The sequence below is a fragment of the Gouania willdenowi genome, chromosome 15, assembly GCF_900634775.1.
Source record: "Gouania willdenowi chromosome 15, fGouWil2.1, whole genome shotgun sequence".
NCBI lineage: Eukaryota > Metazoa > Chordata > Actinopteri > Blenniiformes > Gobiesocidae > Gouania > Gouania willdenowi.
The window spans coordinates 21619847-21643304 of NC_041058.1; the positions used below are offsets into that span (position 1 = coordinate 21619847).

A 23458-nucleotide genomic window follows, 5' to 3' on the forward strand; every position below is an offset into this window, starting at 1 on the left:
TGACAGACATTATGTGTTCAAGTATTTTTTTTGTAGCCCTTCAAATACATTATATAAAAAAAATAACATTATCTAATATAATTTTAACTGTATAGAATTGTAAACACTGTTGTCTTCATTAAAAAAAAATTTCTTTGGCTCCGGAAGGACTTTAATCCAGGTGAGATGAGGCAAAATGGCTCTTTTGAGAGTAAAGGTTGTAGACCCCTGAACTAGTTCAATGCAAACTTCAGGAACAACAAAATAATCAGTATATGGAAAAACATTTTTTAAACAATTTAAAGAACTGCATAAATGTACAGTATATCCATGAGATGGGCTGGTGCTTTGTTCGGGACGTTCAAAGCCTTAACTTTGCATATTTATTAGTTACTTCTCCCCCATGGTTGCATGTCACTTTCCCCAGTTGTGTGTCAGTCCACAGCGAGGTGTGAGTGTGGTGCGTTTGATGTGACAGACACACGTTGGGCCTGTGCGTATAACTTCCTGTCTGTGTGAAGGTGTGATCGCCTACTCCATCGGCATCGCCTGGGCTGCCCAGGACGAGCTGGAGTACATCGCCACGGACCCAGACAAGGACCACTCCTTCTTCGTCGACGAGTTCGACAACCTCTACAAATTCGTGCCCAAGATCATCCACAACATCTGTCAGGAGTTCAACTCGCAGCCCCGAAACTGAAGAGGAGGTGTGGCCTCTGTGTGTGTGTGTACAGGACAGTCCTGATAGATCACAGTGTGTGTGAATCCATTTTCTCCAGATGTCGGAGCTGAATTGGCTGCAGCCTCCTCATGTTGGAGGTTTGGTTGGTTCCTCGGCAACAAACTCAAGTAATTCACAAACAGACACTAAAGCAGTGGTTCCCAACCTTTTTCGGGTCGTGACCCCATTTTTTATGTCACAAATTTTTGGTAACCCCAGAGACATGTTTGTCATGCTGTGCTACAAATACAGAGTAGCCAGGATTAGTGCGTGTGATGAGTTATATTTGAGAAAGTGAAAGTATAGAATAGTTTTGTTTGAGACAGTTTAACAATTAAATATATATAATTTTATATAACAGTCATGTTTTTATCAATTACTAGACATTTCAGGCGACCCCGCATGGTGTCACGACCCCAAGGTTGAAAAACACTGCACTTAAGGTAAACAACCCGCATACACAGGTTCATAATGGCATTAAATCTATATTGTACTGTGGTGCAGGACCTGACATAAGCCACAATGATATATCCAAACTCCTGCCAAAATGAGTTCACAATTGTTCATAATAACCTAAGTTATAAACAAACAGCCTATTTCTATAAAGAATTCAGGATATTTAATCAAGGAAATGGAAAAATACAACCTTATTAGACGAGTCAGAAAAATGTCACAATTTAACAAGTAAAAGATAAATAACAAATCTTTTTAAACTATAAATGTATTTGATGATAAACTTTTAATCCCTAAACAGTTTTTTTTTCCCGACTTAAAAGCCATACCAAGATATTAAAACAAACTACCTTACAGGGACTTGGTGCTTGCAGAGGAGTGTATACAAAGGCATGCTTTGCACTTCCTTTTACAGCTTTACATAATTCCCAAACTAAGTATTATGGTGCTTTTTTTTTTTTTTTTTTTTTAATCATTCTAAGTACAGATCATATACTCACACTATGGGATGCTTGAGGTTTCTCGTAGAGACGACATGGTGCTGGTGCCGCCGTTTAACACCAACTAAAATGAGGCTATGAAATAGAAACTAGTGGCAACAAAAACCAAAAACACAATAAAATGTATGACTTCAGTTTGAAGGGGATCAGAAATATTGAAAGTTCATCTTGTAATTGTTTTCTAGTGCCAGTTTTATTTCAACAAAGCAGGGATTTGTCACTTTGTAAGAGTATTTATGATTTTATCCCTCGTATGCCTAATTTGTACATATTCATACTAAAAGCTTTTTGCTATCAATGTTCTGATAATTGATCAATATTTTTTGTTGCAATTTTTAATAAAATCAAGAAAACAAAATGCACTGAAGTGTCTATTTTTCTTTGTGATGTTTTTTTATTACCTCCACCAAGAAGTCAGTATTTTCACCAAAGTGTATGTATTCATTTGTATATTCACAGGATTACATTAAATGTAATGGATTTTGATAAAAAAAAAAATAATTATCAAAGAATAGACCTTACGCCATGGAAGATTCTATTAAGTTCTACTGGGGATCAGAGACTGTACTATGAACACACGCACACTATCAGGCTGGTGCTTGTTATGTTATTGAACATTTTGAATGATGTTTTCAGAATCAATTCTTTTGACAATTATGCAGAATCTAGCTTTAAAAATGCTTTATGTCTGACTTGAAAGAGTAACTAAACCCCCAAACCAGAAGTAGTGTTGTTGAATAATTTTAGTCATAAGTATTTCAATTCGGCACATTTTTTTGTAACTCCGCCACCTTAACGTGGTGGAGGGGCTTGAGTACCTGAATGATCCTGGGAGCTATGTTGTTGGGGGCTTAATGTCCCCAGTCGGGTCTCCCAAAGCAAACAGGTCCCAGTTGACGGGTCCGACCAAGAGTGGTTAGAAAGCCACATGTGATGAAGAAACAACAAAGGAAGTTCACGTGGCCTGGATTGGCGCTACCGGGGCCCCACCCTGAAGCAAGGCCTGGGGTTGGGGCTCGAGAGCAAGTGCCTTGTGGCCGGGTCTCTGCCCACAGGCCCCAGCCTGAAAAAATTGTGGGCCCGTTCTTCCGTAGGTTCACGACCCTCAGGAGGGATTAAATGGGACCGTTGTAATGTGGATCAGGCAGTAGTGCAATCTGATCTCTGGAACCAGCCTTCTCGAGAGGACTTAAACCATTGCATTACTTTTCCATTTAGTCCAACCCACGTTTGCAATCTGTGTAACAAAATTGTATGATCCACAGTGTCAAATGCAGCACTGAGATCCAATAGAATGAGAACAGATACTTTTCCTGAATCAGTGTTCAACCTTATGTCATTGATCACTTTGATAAGAGCAGTTTCTGTGCTGTGACGAAAAACAAAAGTTGGTTGAAGACCACCTTCTCAATGATCTTGGCCATGAATAGAAAGTTGCTGATTGGTCTATAGTTAGCCAGTATAGAGGCATCCAGTGTTTTCTTTAACAGAGGTTTCACAGCAGCTACTTTCAGGGATTTTGGTACGGTGCCTGATTGGAATGAGCAGTTAATTATCTGACACAAATGAAAAATCCAAATCTCAATATTTTGTCTCAAAATGGCAATATTAGATATATTTTTCAATGTTTTTAACTGAATAAAGTCTTACCAGAAAGTCAATTCTGGGTTAAATTTGCTGATGCAAAATGCCACACAGGCACATTTGTTAACAAACAGTTGCACAATATGTGACACTTTTTCCTTTTTCTCCTATAAGGGACAGTATGTGTGAGTGAGTTCTGTAGTATAGCTTGTTTAGGGGAAGGTCTGGGTTAGGACGTACTCGGTGATCCATCTAACTGTGCTTTTCATGCTGTTCTGATAAGTAGTATAAGCACTGACTCCTAAAACAAGTATTAATACAAAATAAGACACAAAATAAAAATATATCAATATAGGCTAAGGTGATGTTGTAATTTTCTGTATCGCCAAACCAGAAATCTTGACTCTCGACATTCTGCCCAGGGCAATCTGTGAGTGGACACCAGAGACGCGTGTGAGCTTTATTTTGAAATGCTCAGTATTCAAACCCACAGCCTTCTTGATGAGACTAAGTAGTCCACAGTGGCACCGTTGCTCAATACATAGGATTAATGGAAGGAAGAGTTTGACTGACATAAAACTGTGTGTGTGTAAGGACCAGCCTCAGAGGATGTTTTTACAGCAGGTTTTATTGGAACATACTTTCATATACAAACCAGTGACTGAGAAAAAATGGCTCATTGGAAGCTGTACTCTACACATAGAACATCTGGATTTATTTCACTTTTTTCTTTTTAAGCCCATTCTGTTTACATTCCTCTCCCCTTGTTGTTATTATGGGTTGTTCAGTATCTCACAGAGTCCTAAGGTACTGCACTAATCTCCTGCTAAACACTGGACTACTGTAAATAATCTGAACATGATACATCACATTGTAGTCAAGCGTGTCCACAAGACTGAGGAGAAACTACTTACAGTACAAGCCATTCAGTTCAAACAAGCGCAAACTGGCCAATTCAGTTGGTTAAGCTTATAGCTGACATCTAGAACCATGTTTGAATTGGAACTACTGTATAGAACCAGAACCAGGGTGGTTTACTTTGGACACATGTTTGCAATCTCACATTTACTTTAACCTAAAAAACAACCACTCTGTATCGCTCTACCAGCTTTGCCTTGAATTGCACATAAACTGATCCCCCCACCCCTCCCAAGCACACTCATCAAAAAGGAGCACTCAAACTCACGCTGCACAGTAACTTTTAAGACTGAATATATACTTTGTTTATTATAAGCATTTGTAATTTTACATCCAATGTTAAAATCAACATTATGTCAACCAGCTCCTAGTTCGCCACTATCCCCTCCCTCCCAGTCCCCCCAAAAAACAAGCTTGTTAAAATAACATTATCAAGACCTTTTTAAAGCAAAGGCACATTAGTCAATATGTGTTCTTAAAAAGGAAAAAATAAAGGCAGGCCAGCAAGCGGAGTCAGCCTGGGAGGAGGTGCAGAGGAAGGGAATGGCTTCCACCACAGCTCCAGCAGCCAGGGACAACACAACACAAAAACCTGACTGGGAGTAAAGGGTGGGGAGGTCAGACTGAGAGGGGGTGTAAAGCCACGCCGCCTGAAGAAGAAGAAGATGAAGAAGAAGAAGAAAGAGGAGGAAGAGTCTTTGAACCTCATGTTTACGTTCCATACTTGTCCTGAGCCTCCTGGAAATGGAGGGGGGGTATTAGTCTGTCTGCAGGGGGCACTGTAGCCGCTCACACCCAGGCCTGCCTGGATGGGGGTGTCGAGGAGGGGGGTGTGTGGTGGTGGTAAGGAGCAGATCTCCTCCTGATTGGCCGTCCTACTGACCTTCTCTGGAGAGTCACACACAGTCTAGCAGTGGGACAGGAGAGCAGGGAGCGGGAGGTGAGCCTGGACCCCTGCCTGAAGGTCCTTCCCCTGCTGGATCTCTATTGGTCCCTTATGGCAGGAGTCTGAGTCACATAGTGAGGCAGTGGGGAAAGACGCAGCGCCACGTCATACGAACACCTTGGCGAGAGCGTCTGCCCCGGCGCTGGCGATGTAGCACTTGGAGGGGTGGAACGCCACGTCGTGGATCGACTCCTCAAACTTCTTCCTGTGGGCTGTGAACTCCTGGATGCATGTTTTACTCTCTAGGTTCCACAGACGGATGGAGCAGTCATGACCTGTGGACACAGAGACCAGTGACCAGAGGAGGACGGGGAGCACGCACGGAAAGAAATGCACAGATAAAACCACTATGGTGACAATCAGGGTTGATGTCAATTACAATTATATGTTCAATTACCCATGTTCATTTACAACTTAATAACGATTACAGTGACCAGCATTTTTTCCAATTCCAATCAAATTCCTATTATCTTTTATCTTCAGAAGGTCAATTAAAATTACGTACTCAATTACTAAAGTTCAATTACAATTAATCACATTTACTGAGCCTGAAATAAATAACCTAATAAAAGCAATCTCATGATAACGGGTCCTAAATCAGCTGTAAAATACACAAAAAATTAATTTCCCACTACCTGTCAGTTGTCTTCAGGATCATTTTACCATTAAAAAAAATATATATATAAACCTAGGGTTATACTGAAAAAAAAGGATCAGACATCCACACCAAAAATATTAATACCAATATTTTCATGGATAAGGAAGCCTAACAAGGTAACCAAGAGATGAGAAACTAATTTGATGATAGATGATGTTGTTTAGTGTATTTTTCAGCTGATTTAAGACATAATCATAAGCGATGCTAACAGAAAGCTAACACAAGAGGAAGGTTCTGTTTTATGGGGTTATTTATTTATAATTCAGGCTCAATCATTGTGATTAATTGTAACTGAACTTTAGTAATGGAGAGCATAATTGTAACTCATTTTCAGGGAAAAATTAATAATTGTAATTATAATTGGAAAAACTGCTGGTCACAATAATCATAGCTGATTTGTAAATGAGGACGTAATTGTAATTTAAAAATGTAATTGACCCCAACCCTAATTGCATACCAAAAAAAAAAACTGTTGATTTAAATGTTATTTTATTGTTGGGTCTCCTAATAAGCGAATTAATAAAAAAGTGATTATCATGAACCCTTAAACCCGAAGGTAGTGACGTAATGATGCTGGTGGTGGGAGCAGCTGTGTTCATTGGCTGAAGTGCACCTGAGTAGAGGATACAGAACCGATAAAAAAAATACTGAAAATACCTGCTGTTAGTATGTGTAATTATCTGAATAAAAGCTTGATTAATGAGTCAGATTGTTATGATTATAATCATCCTAATTCTGGGTTGTTAGGGATGGCTGTGAGCCAAACCCTGAGCCACGCTTTTTGTGCTCAATGTACTGCAGGAAATCTTTTCGAATAAAATTATCACATCTGTCTTACTGTGCGTAGTGCCGATCTATTCTAAACTCTATAATGTAGGATTTCACTCACATCTATATTGTGAGAAGAAAAGGGCGTTTCAGAGGAGAGGTACTCACTGCCTGACATGAGATAAAGTCCATTAGGATCCACAGCTAAGCTGGTTACAGCATCCAGGTGGGCTACCATGGAGTGAATGAGCTTCCCACTGTTGTTGTCGTAGAACTTGATGTGTCGGTCCTCCTGTGCTGTGATGGTGATAGGGAGAGTCGGGTGACTCAGCACTTTGTTAATCTGACACGAGGTTCCTGGGTTAAAGAAACAAAATATAATTGGTAAACAAGTTAAGACTGAACATAATGAGATCATTACTAAACAATATGCTGCACAAATATGTTATTTCTACAGGTTAACAGAGCAACACTTGGATATGGACATTGGAAAAAAGGTTAAATCTCCAAAAATTCTACCATCATAGAGCATTGTGTCAATACTGCCATCATAATATATTATTATATATGTAATATATGATATAATATGTCAATATAAGAGCATATTATTCAGATTTTTTTTTTTTTTTTTTTTTAAATATCAACAGTATTGAAAATACATTTTTGGATTGTTATTTTAATAATACACCTTGTTAGAAAACTTACTTCTGGGTTTATTTTTTACGTCCATCAAGGAGGTGTTTATTTATTTACCTTATTTTCCATGCTATAGAGAGCATCACAGTTTAAGCTGCTTTCCAAAAATTTCACAATTTTCCAAGAAAACTCCACGTTAAGTTGCCTCCGTCACATAGGCCACACTCTATTGGCTGATGACGGTAGACTACCCTTCAAACAAATCAGCCAATCAGAACGTGCAGGTAGGCTAGCTGCTATACTTTGGTTCCGGTTAATGGAAATTTCTTCTTTAACAGAGCATGTCTCATCTGTTTGTTATTATAGCTGTGACTGCTTTCACTTTTCCTACAACTTCCGAAGCTCATTTTTGAACTGTTCTAGTTCAGTCATCCCATTGCAGGGATGTCGGCCAGTACGCAGTTCTACCTCCGACAGCCGTTTCACAGGACAAACGTGTGCCGACTTGTTGGAAAAAATCCACAAAGAGCGCACTGCTGTATTAGCTATATCTTCAAATTTAAATGAAAAAAATAGTGGCCTACACAGCAGAAAATATACAGTATTTGTTTGTCTGTTCACAGGATTATGTCAATAGGACTTAACAGATTTTGAGAAAAAATTTGACCAAAGATTGACATTACTCCATGGAATATTCCATTACATTTCAGAGGGTATCCAGATTAAGAAACTGGTTCTGGATCAGTGTGAAAAATAAAAATCTCTATCTTTCATTATTGACCAATCTTTAGGAAATTTGACTGAGTACTGTTGGGTTAGTTCCTCAATTACCCCAATATGAGTTTAATCTAGATCAGATATGGATTGCATATTTTATCGTGATTTTACTGAGGGAAAAAAAAAAAGGGGGGGGAGAAACCCATACATTTGGACCTACTGTATCATTATTATTGGGGATAGAAATGTCTTAAAGCTTTTAAAGAGTGAATGATGATGGTAGTGTTATCAGCATAATTGATCCAGATTACTGCCAATATCTGACAAAGAGGAGAGGAGGTTTGCGCTCTTGCTAATTTATGCTTTTATCTACAACAAGAATAGCAAGATTTTAAGCAATCCTTTGTTTTCCCCACAGTCACCACTAGATGTCAGTAAAAAACCTTTTTTCAGATAAAAGGGCAAAAAAGATTTCCACAAAAAAATGTTTTATAATATTTGGAATCTGATGATTGATGTGGTTTTAACCTTGAAACGGTATCAAATGTTTTAGAGAAAAACCAACCCGGCTCCACGTTTGACTCCAAACTAAGGATTAGCTGGCGGGTCTCCATGTTGAAGAGTCCAATCTGCCCGTTTGTGAAAGATGTGACCAGATGAGCCGGTTCACTGCTTACCAGGTCGACTGACGAAGGAACGCCGAGCTCTGGTGAACAATACAAACAGGACACACACCTTTAATACCATCGCATTTTAAAAATCCTGTTTTGGTTCTTGGTTCAAGTCAACAGCCTACTTTTGTTTTCGTTGAACACTGCCAGAGAAGGTGAGGTGGTGTTGGCGTCCCACAGCCTGACGGTGCCGTCTGCAGAGCAGGAAAGCAGGCGCTGGTGGACACCGCTGTACACCAGGCCCCACACTGAGTCAGTGTGTCCACTCAGAGCTCCACGCAGCACCGACGGGTCTGACACAGAAAATACACAAACAACCAACCAATCAGTCGCCATTGCTTGATTAAACCCTCTGAAGGTGTGGTTTTAGAGCGCCATGTCTAACCGTAGGAGTCGTAGGGATCGATGTTGGGGTTCGGTGTATTCCAGCACTGGATGGTGCCATCCACTCCTCCGCTGAAACACTGCTCTCCTGTGCTGCTCATCACCACACACAGCACAGCTCCTCTGTGAGTGGAATGGTGAGACACCGTCAATACTTTGACCTACATTCAACCAACCTTTACAGCAATGGTTCCCAACTTTTTTTTGGTCATGACCCCATCTTAATTTCATAAAGTCATGGTGACCCCAGAGATTTTTTACTTTCTTTACTTCTAGAATTTGTTTTGTTTGTTATACTGTGTTACAAGTAGCCAGGGTTAGTGCACAAAGTAGCTGGGTTTCCATTACAGATTTCCGCAAAATGAAAGCAATATTTCTTAATGTCGACAAAGTATAATAGCTCTTTAAACGTGTTTCTAGGGATATAACGATTAATGGTAAGGCAGTTAAAAATTGATTCATAGGTATCATGGTTCATATCGATACTCTGAAAATTGAATCGCAGTAACTTTTTTTAAACAGCAGAGGGTGCTATCTGATTATCCTTCTCTTGTCCAGAAGCGTAGGCGGCGGGCGCCTACTACTCTTAAACATGTTCATAAACGATTCCTTACCCCTTTAACACCGAAAGAATATCTGTAATATTACGTGAATGTAAAAGTCACGTTTTTCTATTAGCTCTGTCTGCTAGCGCATATCATCTCTTCTTCACTGCTAGAATAGCTGCATGCCAACCGACCACTGGGTTACCAAACAAATATCTAAAAAAAAAAAAACAGTCATTGTACTGTATTTACATCAAAGTCCAATTATTAAGGCACAAAATACATTTTCAGTTGCACTTTTAAAAAGAGTATGCAGTTTTATAGAGTGAACTGTAAAATCAGAATTTAAATTAATAGGCTTCTTCATTATTTGTATTATTCCTTTATTTATTTCATTCAAGATTTATTAGTTAAATTACATTGTTTTGAATAGTTTATCAAGGGATTCTTTTGGCAATGAAAAATAAAAGGAAAATGGTACAGTATTTTCTAGTTTTTTCTTGAAAAAAAATAATTTTCAGTCATCATTTGTCTCCAGTCCCATTTTGTAAAAAAAAAAAAAAATCGTGAGAGAATCGTATCGTGAACCCACTATCGTGAGTCGAATCGTATCAGGAGTTGAGTGAATCGTTACATCCCTACGCGTTTCCATTGAAGGTTGTATTGGGCAGGCGCCTCATAACTCCCGTGAAATCTCATCCCGCGAGACTTCGCTGCAGGAAGATGGATGCTCCAAACCACCTTATAACACTGTATTCCTTTGTTGTTTCATGTCTAATGTGGCAGTAATAGTAATCATTTTTAAGAATAATGCAAAGAAATGTCCCGGTCTCTTCTTCTGTTTGCACATACCTTGCCATGTTTTCTTGGACAGAAGTGGTCATGTGACCATGTACGTCACGTTCTGTGACGTGTATTTGCAGAAAAAGTGCTTCCACTGTGCTTTTGCGATATGTTTCAATATCAAAACGTCTGAAAATCCTCCTCATGAAAGCATAAAAACTTTTTCAGCAATAATTGGGTGTTTTTTCGAAATTCAGATGTTTCCATTATCATTTTATTGCACTATTTAGATTTTGCGCATTTCCAAGGGTAATGGAAACCCAGCTAGCAACAAAATGCAGTAACTCTGCAATTTTTTTTAAACTAAGTTTATATTTGAGAAAGTTTAAGTCTAGAATACAATTTGAGATGGTGTGATGTTTTAATGTTTTTTTTTTTTAAATCAATTAGTAGACATTATAGGAAACCCCAAGGTTGAAAAACAGTGCCTTACAGTCTGTCTTCAGTCACGTGCTGTGATCTTACCTGTGAGCCCTGAATGTGTAGATTGGCTCCACATCCAACGACGTACTCCTGCAGACAAACGAGAGGTGTCGAGAAATGTGTCACAATGATTCAACTAGGAATTCATGTTGTTAAATAGCGGACGTGCTTACTTTATTGATACAAGAAAAATCAAATAAAAGCTGAGTGGAAAAGGAGTAGAAACAATAAAAAATGCAGAAAAAACGTAAAAGAAAGAATAGTCGATATAAACCCAATAAAAACAATGATATTCGTTGCCTAGCAAAGAAATATCTGTGGCTTTTAAGTGACATCACTTCCTAAAAATAGGACAATGACATCACTGTGGTTGTGAGTGACCCGACATGACATAATGCATTATTTCTGTCCCTAATATCATGAGACAGAGCATCTCCAAAGAAACACCTCACCCCACTTATTAGAACTATAATGAAAATCCTTAGCTTCACCCTTTCGTTCCTGCTCCATTTCCTTCCAAACTTCAAACTCAGGCTCTACAAGCTTGTGTCATTACAACCGAGTCAATGATGCGGATGCTTTTAATGTGTTTCTTTTTAATTAGAAAACATAAAAACTGAGAAGCTGCTGTGCATACTTTTTAGCAGGAGCCGTTTTCTGCAGGTTCCACATCTTCAGCGTGTGATCTTCTGATGCGGTGACGAGGACGGGCTCCACGGGGTGGAAGGCCAGAGCTTGGATCCCGTCAAAGTGACTCCGCAGAGTGAATTTGGGGTTCCATGTTTTCCTCATGGCATCTTTGTTGTTGCCAATCTGGTGGTGGAGAACATAAGGAGATTACAGCCAATCAAAGAAGTTTGTTAACTGCGTCATAAACTGCCTCTAAAAGCTTGTTTTGAAACAATGTGAACTATTAAAGAAATAGTACATTAGCAGTGGTGATGATAGAGAAGCAAAACCTAACTAACTGAGCCCAAGCTTCCCTTTGAATAATTGATGACAATGTTCTTAATTTTCCAGAGAGATTAAAGTAGTTTTTAGAGACACAGCTCTGTCTGTGTTGAAGTTGAGCTATTTCTTACGTCATAAGCCAAGCTGTCGGCCTCGTTGGCCACAGTGAGACCAGCCAGCTCCCCAAGGCCCAGCTCGCTCTCCATACCCTCATCTGTGCCCATAATAAATGCCTTCCCAGAGGTTGGTGGGAAGGTCAGCGCCTCAACTAGAGCAAAGACAAAGAAAACCACACATTATTCCAAAAATAAATAAATCCTTTACAGATTGAGTTTAGATGTGGTTAGAGCAGGAGCACCTTCTTCTGTCCGGTTGGCCTCGTGCTCATTGAACCGCGGCACACTGGGTCGGGTTTGGGGGGCGGATGGCGGCTGCATGTGGGACAAGTCCTCTGCATCTCTGAGGTTAGCCAGCATGTCCTGCAGCTTGGATCGGTTTGGCCCTGTTTAACAGGTCAGGAAAACAGTGAGCCAAGACGTACAACAGCAAGATATCAGCAGGAAACGGAATGTACTACAGAACAAGAACAAGAACACAGCTCAGAATGGAAGGAAAACAGCACTAAAAGGAAAGAAAAAAGGGAATGGGAATAATGAAATGAAGCCACCAGCAGGGTACAGAATAAAGAGAATACATAGAGGCACATTTATCCATTAAATGTTGGCTGTGTGGACAGAGAAAAATGACTTTTTGCGGTTTCATCATGAATGAACTATTATTGCTGCCATTTTAATACACTTAGAGGACTGGCATAACTATTTCAGAATCTTTATCTTAGCCTTCGTAAGAAACAGCCAGCATGCAGCTTGTAGGGAACCATAGCAAACAACTAAAAATGAAATTAATATATTTTGTAGAGTAATGTAAATCTTTTAACCCTGTCTGGCACCTGCATATTTTTTTTTATATATTCAGGGAATTTGCACCAATGAACAAGTTGATCTGTGAATATTATAATATTCCCTTAGGAAAAGGGATCAACCATGTGAAACCAGGTGTTGTATGGAGAGAAAAACATGATCCAAAGCTCATGTCATTGTACACTCCCCGTCTTTTTAGACTCCAACGCTTTGCGTCCACAATCTGATATGACAAACTGTGCATCCAAGATTCTTACTGCTTCTTCACAACAATGATCTGACTAATCCCTTTGTCTTTGACATACATGGCTGGTCATGTGCATGGATGTCATCCTGGGAAATACACATCCCCATAATAAACCATGTTAAGTAGGCAAGCTGCCACAGGCAGTGTGAGGTTTTCAGGTGTGGATGTTAAGATGACATCACCTACATAAGCTTTGTGGTAGACGAGGCACACCCTTTTGTAAGAACAACATTGGGTAATAGCAGGAGCCTCTCCTTTGGTTTGAGGAACACCAAGACTTTAGAAAAACGACTGGCCTTCAAATTCATGTGCACATGAGCTGCAAAAACATACAGACCAGTTCTACAGGACACGTTACATTTTATTCAGCTCAAAAAGAGTGTAAAGCGATACTGAACTAGAAACTGCATATCTCCAAGTTCAGGTTTAATCTAAATAATAATGTCCTTTGTGAAATGACATGAAAGGAAGTTTTTTGCAAAGATTTGGACATTTTAAGGCAACGGTTTAAAAATCATGGGTGATTGATGAAGAACCTAAAATAAATAAATACTTTGCTAATGTAAGGGTGTCCAGATATAATATTAATAATGGATATCGGACCAATGTATCAGCAAAAAACAAAAGCAAAACCCAAATATATGAATGTGTCAGCCTGCATCTCAGATATAAGCAGTGTATTACAGACTCTGCGCCAGAACTTTTTTCATTTTATTGGATTTATTGAGATTATTTTTCAGGCTTTTCTAATTGTTTTTTTCTTTCTTAAATTATTTTGTATAATTGTAGAATATTCTTATGTTGAGGTTAAAATTTCTGTAACACATTGGTAAATAATAAATGGGTCATTTTTTTCTTCTTTTTGCTTGCTATTGCTCTTCGTTTATGCAATATCACTTGGTCAAGCCATTCAAAACTAAAAAATAAGTAATAAAAGTATGTATAATTCATGCTGATATCATATCAAAATCGGCCAATACTCAAGGCTGCTGGTTCGACATTATACTGGAAGTGAAAAAGTTGTATCGGGACACCCCAAGACACTTTCCCCCCCATTCTATTGTTGATGTTTTTAAGCTTTACTTGCATCCAAGTCATGACGCACCCGTGAAAAATGAGAATGGAATTGTATTAAGATTTGTTTGTTTTTTTTAAATATACTAATTCAGGGTCAATGACTGGACACTGTACAATAAACTAAGACAAGTTAAAGGTCACAGTACATTTGTTATCAAGTTCTTAATTAAATAAAATAAAGAAAAGCAGAACTGGTGAATATTTGTATAATGATAGTTGAAAATATTTTAAAAACGGATCTGATCATTTCATGTTATTGTCCTGATGTGACGAGTCTGAGTTTAGAACATGAAGGTGAACTCCAAGTTAAATGTAAATAACCCTTTATTTTCAACAGTAGCACGTCGCATTTTTCTCTAGTCCAAAACAAGACCACTAGATCCTCTCCTCCACACACCTGACACAGAAATAAAGCGCCGACAAAAGGAAGAACAAAAACCCAGCATAAACATCAGACAGAAAAAGCAACGTGTGAAAAAGAACATGTGCTGCATTCAAGAGAAGAAAAGAAAAGACGAATCAAGCAGTTGAGCATGTGATTCGATCGGAGCTTCTCATTTACACCTCATAGGAGCTTTCAGTCAGCCAGTGGGTCTGAAGCTGTGATATTATTCTGAGATTCTTCAATCAATAAGGAGGTTTGATTGTTGATTGTGATGGTTTCAAAGCAGCAGTAAAACTACATGTCACTGAGGCATCAAAGTCATGGTTAACACATGAAGATAAAGATGGTGATAATTATGTCATTTGGTCTCAAGAAGACAAGAAACTGATGAATGAGGAGACCTCGTGGCCCAGATGGGACACAGATAAACTAACAGCTAACTGTCTCATTATCATAATATCTGACAGTGTAGACAAGATGATTATGAAGACATGAAGATGGTGTAAAACATTGAAATGGGACTGACAAACATGCATGCCAATTTGTTTGTGTCAGGGTAAAAAAATAAATTATGGAGGTGCAGCCGTTTATCAAAAGACAGAAGATACTTGAGTAAAGAATGAAAAAAAGGACAGAGAATGCATAATGAGCAGCTCAAGAAATAGATGAGGAAAAAACACCAGAGATGTTTTTCAGTAGAGGTTTTTGGGCTGAACTCAGAAAAGTCAGGCTCTACAGAGAGAGGAGAGGGAGGGAGAGAGGGAGGCAGCAACGTCTGACAGGACTTACTCTTCACCCCCTTTTTGCCCTTGCGCTCCTTTCTGTACTGCTCCTTGAGTTTGGTTATCAGGCCCGGGTCCACGTCCCAGGCCTCAGATATGGGAGCTTGCTCGTCTTTGTCTACACAGGGAGAACAAAACCAGACCGACAGGCTATTGAGGGACTGCCTTGGTCGAGGTCCGAGTGGCTATGCAGGGTGGATGAACCCTGCTTCAGGCTCATTTAGTCTAAAAATCAGATCTCTTGAAAAAATGTAGGTGTTCAGGGTCTGAGATGAGCATTTAGAACTCAAACCAGGTAACTGCCACCTCAATGATGTTGTAATATATGGAGCCGCTGATACAGGTTTGTAATAACTTTTGACTGGAACAAGCAAGAAAGGTCGGTGGGAAGTTGATGCCATGTGAAGAACCCTTTGTGTTGAACGATTAATTTCTGACTTATGATAAACTGTCATTAATTAATTTCATAATTCATTTATTCCAGTTCTGTTCAACAATAAGGTAACCCCTTAGCATGGCATCAGGCCAGTTTGGTCTGGATTTGGACTCAAAAAACTCCTTAGGGGACACAGGAGTGAAGGACACATTGTGGTGACACACTGGCTATGGAATACACAGTGGAAAAGATCACAAACTATGGGTTAAACACACTCCCAACATTATGAATTATGACCACAGTATGGTATGTGAATGACAGGCACTTAATGAACAGTCACCAAACTATGAGGAAAAATGAAAACTAGACAAAAAGAGAAGATATTTTAGTACAGATATTAAACAATTACCTCAGATACCTTATATTATCCTCAGCATCATGATAATAAAGTCATCATGAATTTTAATGTGTAATTATTAAATTTAGACTGTGAAATGGTCTAATGGTCATGTCTAAATCACAGCTTTGTATAACCCGACTTTATGATGCAGCATGACTCACCCCAGTCTGTGCCGTCACCTGGACCTCTGGACTCTGGTGAGGTGTCCATCTCATCAGGGCTGGATAAGAAGTCAAACCCCTTCAGGGCCTCCTCCGCGTCAGGGTCTTCACTTGTGTCCATACTGGCTGGTGTTGTTGATGATGACGACGGGGGCTTTTTCCTCATGATCTGGAAACAAATGTCAAATTATTCACTTTGAGTCAGAGTTTTTAACTGGTCTGGATTTAGGAACCATTATCAGCCCATTAACAACAAACTGGCATCCAAAAACAAAAAAAAAAACATTTTAATCTTTTAGAAAACACTCAAATGTAAAATCCCAAAGTACACTTTTAGGAGCTGATCCATGGGTTAAAGTGGCCTGGAGACTTACCGTCCTTGATTCTACATTAGTCCTGTCTTTTCCCTCGTTCTCCTCGTCATCGTCTTCGTCACTGAACTCAGCTGCGGCGTTCTCAATGAACTTAAAAGCCTCCAGGACAGCACTAGTGTCAGAGAGCTCCGTTTTACTGTGGAGGGACGAGAATACGTGTTAGCTCAAAGTTATGCAGTGATCATATGATGACTGCTGGCTCTTTGTTCACACTTCCAGCAAAAGAAAACACACACAGTCATTATAATACGAAAATATTTCATTGAATTTATATAGCACTTTTTTGAACACTCATGGGTTATGGGTGTCAAAAAAACAGTACATTCTCATCTGCAGATCAAAAAGTACAATAACCTACAACACAAATCTAACAGTACACATTATAAAGTCAATTTATTGGGAAAAAAGATACTAAACGTGAATGAGGTTTCAGTTTCTTCACTTGGGCCTGTAAAAGGAGCGTTAATTATCACAATATACCCTTTAATAACTGGTATCTACAATGGAAAAATACTGTTTAAAGTAATTAGTTTCCTTCTGGCTGCCTAACAAGCCGTATGTCATGGTTAAGTACACACATTTTAAATAAAGTGACTTTAAAAACCTCCAGGTTTAGTAGTTCTTACTCCATAGGTGCACACTCAACTCACCCTTTGGTGCCAATGCATTTTGTTGTTGCGTCAGTCCCATTGACCAAAGGCTCGGTGCTAATCTGCACGCCCGTCCTGTTGCTTCCATCCCCGGCTAATCCCAGCAGTGCTCGGACCCGCTGAGACTTTACATCTAGGATGGTATCTGTGTAGCCCACCTCCTGCAGGTATCTGTGAAAGGTTAAAAGATTATTTTTCATTTCATATTATTGTTTATTGAACATTGTGCAACCACACGATTACATCAGAGTTAACAAACGGCTAGTTTCCATCTGCAGTCCTTGGGCAGGCAAACAAACAAGAAATACAAAATGGAAAAAACAATAAATACAATTGTCAAACAAAATAAAGTAAAAATAGAACAAAATGATAAAGTTACAAGTGCAATAAATCTAATTCAGTCAAACCAACACAGTTTATATAAATACCAATGTAGTCTAAATAGGGTAGAAGTACCATAAACATTTGATTACTTAAAAGTCACAGCATCTTTACAGATTTAAGCCCAGAGTGAGGTTAAAAGTGTGCAAAAAAAAGTGAGCTAAGGCAATTAATTATGACAAAAAACTGAATCCGTTTTTTCAAAGAGTACAACAGCGGGAAGGGAATTCCACTTCCCGACCTCTCTAACAGAAAATGTAGATCTTCCCAGATTATTCCATTTTAAACTTTGGTACTCAGTCTCCCCTCTGGATCTCACCAACACAGATCTACCACTGTTAAGTGTTTTTGTGTTTGTGCCAACTTCAGAGGTTTAGAGGCTGCAAAGACAGTTGTGCGTCATCATTCAAAGACACAAACATAAGAAAATTTATGTGCTTGAATGTTTTTTGTTTGGACCTTATGTGATCAATGATAATATATTTTCTGTGTTGTAAGTAAGTGTGTGTCTAATTAAAAGCACATCTGCCCTGCCAATGCATGATGATAATGATGATGAATCTTCAGCATTTAAAAAAAAAAAGGAATAGCTAGTTACTCTTGTGAATTATTGATTGGTCTTTTGAGACAGATTTGTGAATAAATCTACTGTTTGGGCACATGATGTGTGATACTGTCTCCTAGAGTCTAAAATGAAAGGCACAGACAGTGTTTATTTATATGGACCAATTTGGGGTTGGGACTGTGTGGTAACCAAACTTCAGAGTCAGTTGTGTACATACTGTAAGACTGGGAGAGCAAGACAAATAAAACACACCCAATCAGCTGGTAGTGACATTTCCATCCATGTAGGAGGAGCTCTTCCTCATCATCCTTAGACACAAAACATTTCTCTAAACCCTGCTTGTATATGATAGAAAGAGCAATACTATTCTTGATCAATATGTCTACATAGGGCTGGGCGATATGGCCTTTTTTTAATATCTTGATATTTTCAAGCTATATCACGATATACGATATATATCTCGATATTTTGCCCTTGCCTCGAGATGATGCTTTGATGTATAAAATCGAACCAGAATGGCAATACTTAATATATATTAATGTTTTCTCTGTGATGTAATTAGCATTTCCCCTAACTATTATAGCATAGCGTACCTGTTTTTCAGAGGTAAACCCTTAAAATAACACTTTTATTAACAGAGGTGTAGAGAACAATATCAAAATGTATAAAACAAATTATGTGCACATTTTAAAAACAACTTAAACCGACCAAAGTGCTGTTCAGTTTTTTTTAAATTACTACAATTAACTATCAATTACGTATTTATTATTACTGACAATTGCAAATTTATCAGATACGTACATAATATATAAACAGTTGCCACTACTAGTACGCGCACGCGCACACTGTAATGATCGCCTTCTGAGGACTGTCCCTTTAAGGGAACCATGGTAATGGGAGGTCAGAGTTGAGTCAGACCTGCCTTCTTCCTGATCCGTACGAAGCGCATGGACGGAGCTTTATGTTACTTTTCTGTTACCGTCCCGTCTGAAATAACATAGAAGCAGTGTTTGATCTTCCCCGGCATACAATAAACGGGCAGTGTGACGTTACAAGTTGTTTTGAGTCCTGTTTACAACGTTATCGAGACCTCCGGATCTCTACAGGCACGCGTGCACACACATTCACCCGCACACAGTGTTTTACTGAGCAATATGCCTATCATAGATTTTCTTATTATGGGAACATGTCCTTAGCAATATGGTAGGCTACTGCTTTGGTAATCGCACCCCACTTTCATAAGGCACAGCACGAGTCATTGAAGCTTTCAGCGTGGTTTGTTTCAGCTGCGATCAGAGGGACAGAGCGAGAAAGAGGCTGGACGGGGTTGAGCGGGACAGATGGAGGAGAAAAAGGCTTACTGGCGGCTCTACGGAAGAAACTTTTAATGTTGCGTGAATTATATCGATAATACATTATAGTCTTATGCTATACCTCCTAGATAATTATATCAATATTTATTAAAAACTCGATATTTCGCTCAGCCTTATGTCTACAACCTTGATGATACCCAGGTCTTCTACCAAGTATTTTTTGGGTTTGGGGAATCTTTAGACAGTTTTCTGCACTCACTGTCTGAGAAGCTGGCGACCTTGTTTCCAAGACAGCTGATTGTTGAGCGATCCGGAGTTCTCATTCTCATTGGCCTCATCTGGAGGAAGAAAGAATGACAGAAATCAGAAATCGACAAATGGTACAAATTCTGACTTGATCCCCACTTGAGAAACACAAACTCAACACTTGTGTATTCAGGACACAGCACAAATACTCACCTGGTTCCTGTAAGAAAAGGCTAAAATAAAGCTAAAGCAATAAAGTAGCCCTTTTTAAGTCAGCTAGCATTTGTTGTCGACTACATGCGACCAGCACTTCCACCATATGTGTCAAACTCAAGGCCCGGGGGCAAAACGGGCCCTTTGGATGATCCAATTCAGACCGCAAGAGAAAGCAAAATTGACAAAATACATAATCATTGTGTAAATGAAACTCAACAATATTTAGAAAGGCTCACAGTTTTCCTGGTGCATATATCGCACGATGGCAATCATTTTTAATGTTGCCTTTTTATTTTTACTGTTCCGTTAATTTTCCTCAAATTATTACATTAAATATCATTTAATTAAATAGAAATTGGAAACTAAATCAAGGAAATTTAGACTCAAGAACCTGTTGGGACTGATATCTATCACTTATTGCATGGATATTGTCAGTTTCTTACTTATGTTGTATTTTATACTGTATATACATAGAAGTGCAAACTAGTTGGAATCACTTGTTTTCCCGTATAAAATATGTGGCCAACTTGGGATCAGACTGCACAGTATTTGGCCCCTCAACTAAAACAAGTTTGACACCCCTGACTTACCTTGTTTAAAAATGTACATTCTACAAGGCTATTTTGTTGCTGCTGTGCAATCGCTACTGATCGGAAACTCCAAACTAACTGGCAGCTCATTTTTCTGCCAGCACGAGACATTTCATATTTGATGACGCAGCACAACACCTTCATAAAGCCTATTCAGCGTTCCACCATCTTACACCACCATAAGCCATGACACTATGCAAGAACTATCAAGTAGAACATCACATACACTTACATAACTGACAACACCACTCAAGAGAAAACGGACATTCAGAGCACAGTTTGATATTGAACAAAGTCAGCACCCTACGTGTGAGGGATCTGGGAATTGTGCAGAGATGCGTTAGGATTGACTCAAACTAAGTGTGAATGTGTGCACAAGTGTGTTGAACGGTTGATTTGGAGGTGCACACAGAGAGAGGAATCCCTAGAAATGTTAGTCAGAGCTAATATAGAGGTGTGAGGAGCAGAAAGGTGTGGCACACTGCCAACAACTCAACACTTCTCGCTTTCTCTAAACCTCCTCTACGCTCCCCTTTAGCAGACACCTCCCCTCCTCACCACCCATCAATCATCAACACTTCTAAGATAGGGAGGCTTAGAACAGCACTCATGAATCGAGAAGAGGATGGAAGAGAGAAAATAGTCTAATCTGACCTACTGACTGCAGAAAGTGAGCAAGAGAAGCCAATTTAACAAAAAGAATCAGGTTTAGAGCTAACACCAGTATAGCATCAAGGCTAAAAGAGTTACTGCTAGGGTTAAGTCATTCCCTTAATCATATAATCAAAATATGATAAACAAAATCCGTGAACCGGAAAAATCTGTGATCACAGGGAGCGATGGTTCCGACTCTGCTTTTTCGTAGACAGCATTAAAAAGAGAAGAAGAGCTCTGGTTGCATGTAAAAACAGGCAATCTGGATCGGACTGTTGCTCAGAGCAGCAGTATAAGTGATGGTGTCATGCCAAGAGCTCAGAGCAGCAGTTTTATCCTGGTTGCCTGTATTTACATGCAAGCAGAGCTGCTTTTCTCTTCTTCATGCCATCTACAAAACAGCAGAGATGGAACTGTCGCCCCCTGCGGTCACAGATTTTTCTGACTAACACATTTTGTTTATCAAATTTTGGTAAATAAAAGAGGTTTAAATTGACTTTTTTAACTTTTACTGATTTTTAGAGAAACCAAAAGCAGCACAAGTTGTCATTTTAACTGAAAAAGCTGCTAAATGATCCTGAATGCTTCACTCCTATAGAACTCAATGGGCTGCAAGGAGCGATTGGTGTCATCAAAGACGTAATTTCAACATGGCGGCGCACATGGTAAAGTAGTCCCAGTTAATAAAAGGAATATGGTGCAAAATGATGCGTTTTGTTAGGCATAGATCTTCTAATGAGGACATTTCAAAGGTTTTAGGCCACATTTGTAAAAACAGTGGACGATCCATTTAAAATAAGATTTTGTTTCTGAAAAACAACAACAAAGGCAGTATTTCTGGTAAAAAAAAACTGACAAAAAAAAAGCAATGTTTGAATCTATTTTTAAATGACACTAATTGATTCAACTAAACTAAAGCTTTTGTGAGCAGAGAGAACATGATGTCTAAATCACAAACGAGTCAAAAAACTTTGCAAGACAGAAAGCAGATGGAAGTGCGAGTCAAAAGCTTCCAGGCGTTACCTTTGTTTCAAAGAACATGAACAATTTGTTATTGAGCCTTAATACAGGTGACCACTTGTAGGAAATCCAAACAATAGAAGTTCTTTCTTTATTCATACCAAGTAGACGGAAGGTGAAGGAGACCATCGGGACAAACAAGATTTAACATGAACACAGCTTTAATATACGCAATCACGTGAACAAAGGTATGTGAGCTCAACACGCACAGTGACTGAGTACAAAGAGGAGGAGTTGCATGTTTGTGTCTCCAGACTTACCAGAGTCGTAGCTTGGTGGCTTCATGTCACCTTGATTGAACTCTGTTCCATATTTTAGCTTGTGGTACTTGGCTCTAGACATGAAGTGGAAAAAAACCCAAGGTGAGGCAAACAAATATACAGTGTAAGAATGAACAGAAAAGCTATTCAATTCACTTGCATCATATGATATCTACATGAGCTTTCCTGTATGATACATTTAAGGTGCGAGTAGAGGCAGAAGCGTGAATATTAAGCTTGTAATCCATAAATATCTTCAACTCCATTTGACTGTTAACATCACATGGCAGAAACGACGTGTTATGGCAAACATATTAGGAAAGTAGTTGACCAAGGCTTAGAATCAATGACATTTGGCCCAACTAACAAAACAATAACATACAAGATTGTTTAATGAAAACATTGCATGAATATCGTTCCAAGATAACTCGTGACATGGCTTATATCAGACTTTAATTAGGTCGAGTCAGATATTGGCTGTTTTCAAAATCACATACTAACGTATTATACACTACACACTCAATGAGTATATACTGTCTACTATTAGTATGATTAGGATGTTGAGCGTTCCCACTGATGTATACTTCCTATGCATTGCGAGCGGAACGTAAAATTGTGGGCTTAGTATCTAATTAGAACGCACTACATACTTATTTTGACATCAAACTTAGGATGAGTAGTATGTTAGTATACGATTTCAAACACAGCCATTATGTTTTCTCTTGCGGTTTCACTGAATGCAGAATGGTAATGAAGAATAAAAATACAGAGAGCAACCACAGCATCATCACTGCTGTGACGGAGTGGGCAGCTCCACAAAATCTAATTCTGCTTACAATGGGTAAATCCCACATTCAGAGAGCCATTTCGGATATTGCTTTCAGATACCCACAGAGACTTGACCTGTTGCTTAGCAACCAGGAAAAGTGGTAGTAATTCTAGGTTAAGTGTTGCTCCCATGGTCGTCTGTGGTGATCTTGCCAAGAAGGAATAGATGAAGCTGTTGCAGAAACCAATGGATGATTCTTTACAAAGTGAAGTTAGCACCTATTAAAAGAGGTCGGCAAAAATAACATGTGCGTTGAGCAAAGGAATAAAAACGGCACTAAGTCATTTTGACACCTGTCCCACTCAGCTGTGAAAA

General features: G+C 39.0%; 2 protein-coding genes across 6 annotated transcripts in view; one reads left to right on the forward strand and one right to left on the reverse strand.

Moving 5' to 3' along the window:
- The window catches only part of vit (vitrin), a 45377-nt gene extending 41543 nt beyond the window's left edge, over positions 1–3834 (forward strand). For 3 of the 4 annotated variants that reach the window (XM_028469497.1, XM_028469495.1, XM_028469496.1), the window contains one exon: positions 501–1926. In XM_028469497.1, coding sequence (XP_028325298.1) covers positions 501–679 — 179 coding nt within the window. In that variant the 3' untranslated portion in view covers positions 680–1926. Of the gene's footprint in view, positions 1–500; positions 1927–3817 lie in introns of those variants that run through there. The other variant, XM_028469493.1, reaches the window with a different exon arrangement.
- Positions 3835–3845: 11 nt separating this feature from the next.
- The window catches only part of strn (striatin, calmodulin binding protein), a 37301-nt gene continuing 17688 nt past the window's right edge, over positions 3846–23458 (reverse strand). The window contains exons 3-17 of one of the 2 annotated variants that reach the window (XM_028469498.1): positions 22315–22388; positions 19588–19666; positions 17070–17240; positions 16420–16555; positions 16046–16214; positions 15116–15226; positions 12056–12199; positions 11829–11965; positions 11384–11559; positions 10789–10836; positions 8937–9058; positions 8677–8844; positions 8446–8586; positions 6696–6884; positions 3846–5376 (exon numbers count right to left, since the gene is read on the reverse strand). In XM_028469498.1, coding sequence (XP_028325299.1) covers positions 5207–5376; positions 6696–6884; positions 8446–8586; positions 8677–8844; positions 8937–9058; positions 10789–10836; positions 11384–11559; positions 11829–11965; positions 12056–12199; positions 15116–15226; positions 16046–16214; positions 16420–16555; positions 17070–17240; positions 19588–19666; positions 22315–22388 — 2035 coding nt within the window. In that variant the 3' untranslated portion in view covers positions 3846–5206. The remainder of the gene's footprint in view (positions 5377–6695; positions 6885–8445; positions 8587–8676; positions 8845–8936; positions 9059–10788; positions 10837–11383; positions 11560–11828; positions 11966–12055; positions 12200–15115; positions 15227–16045; positions 16215–16419; positions 16556–17069; positions 17241–19587; positions 19667–22314; positions 22389–23458) is intronic. The other variant, XM_028469499.1, reaches the window with a different exon arrangement.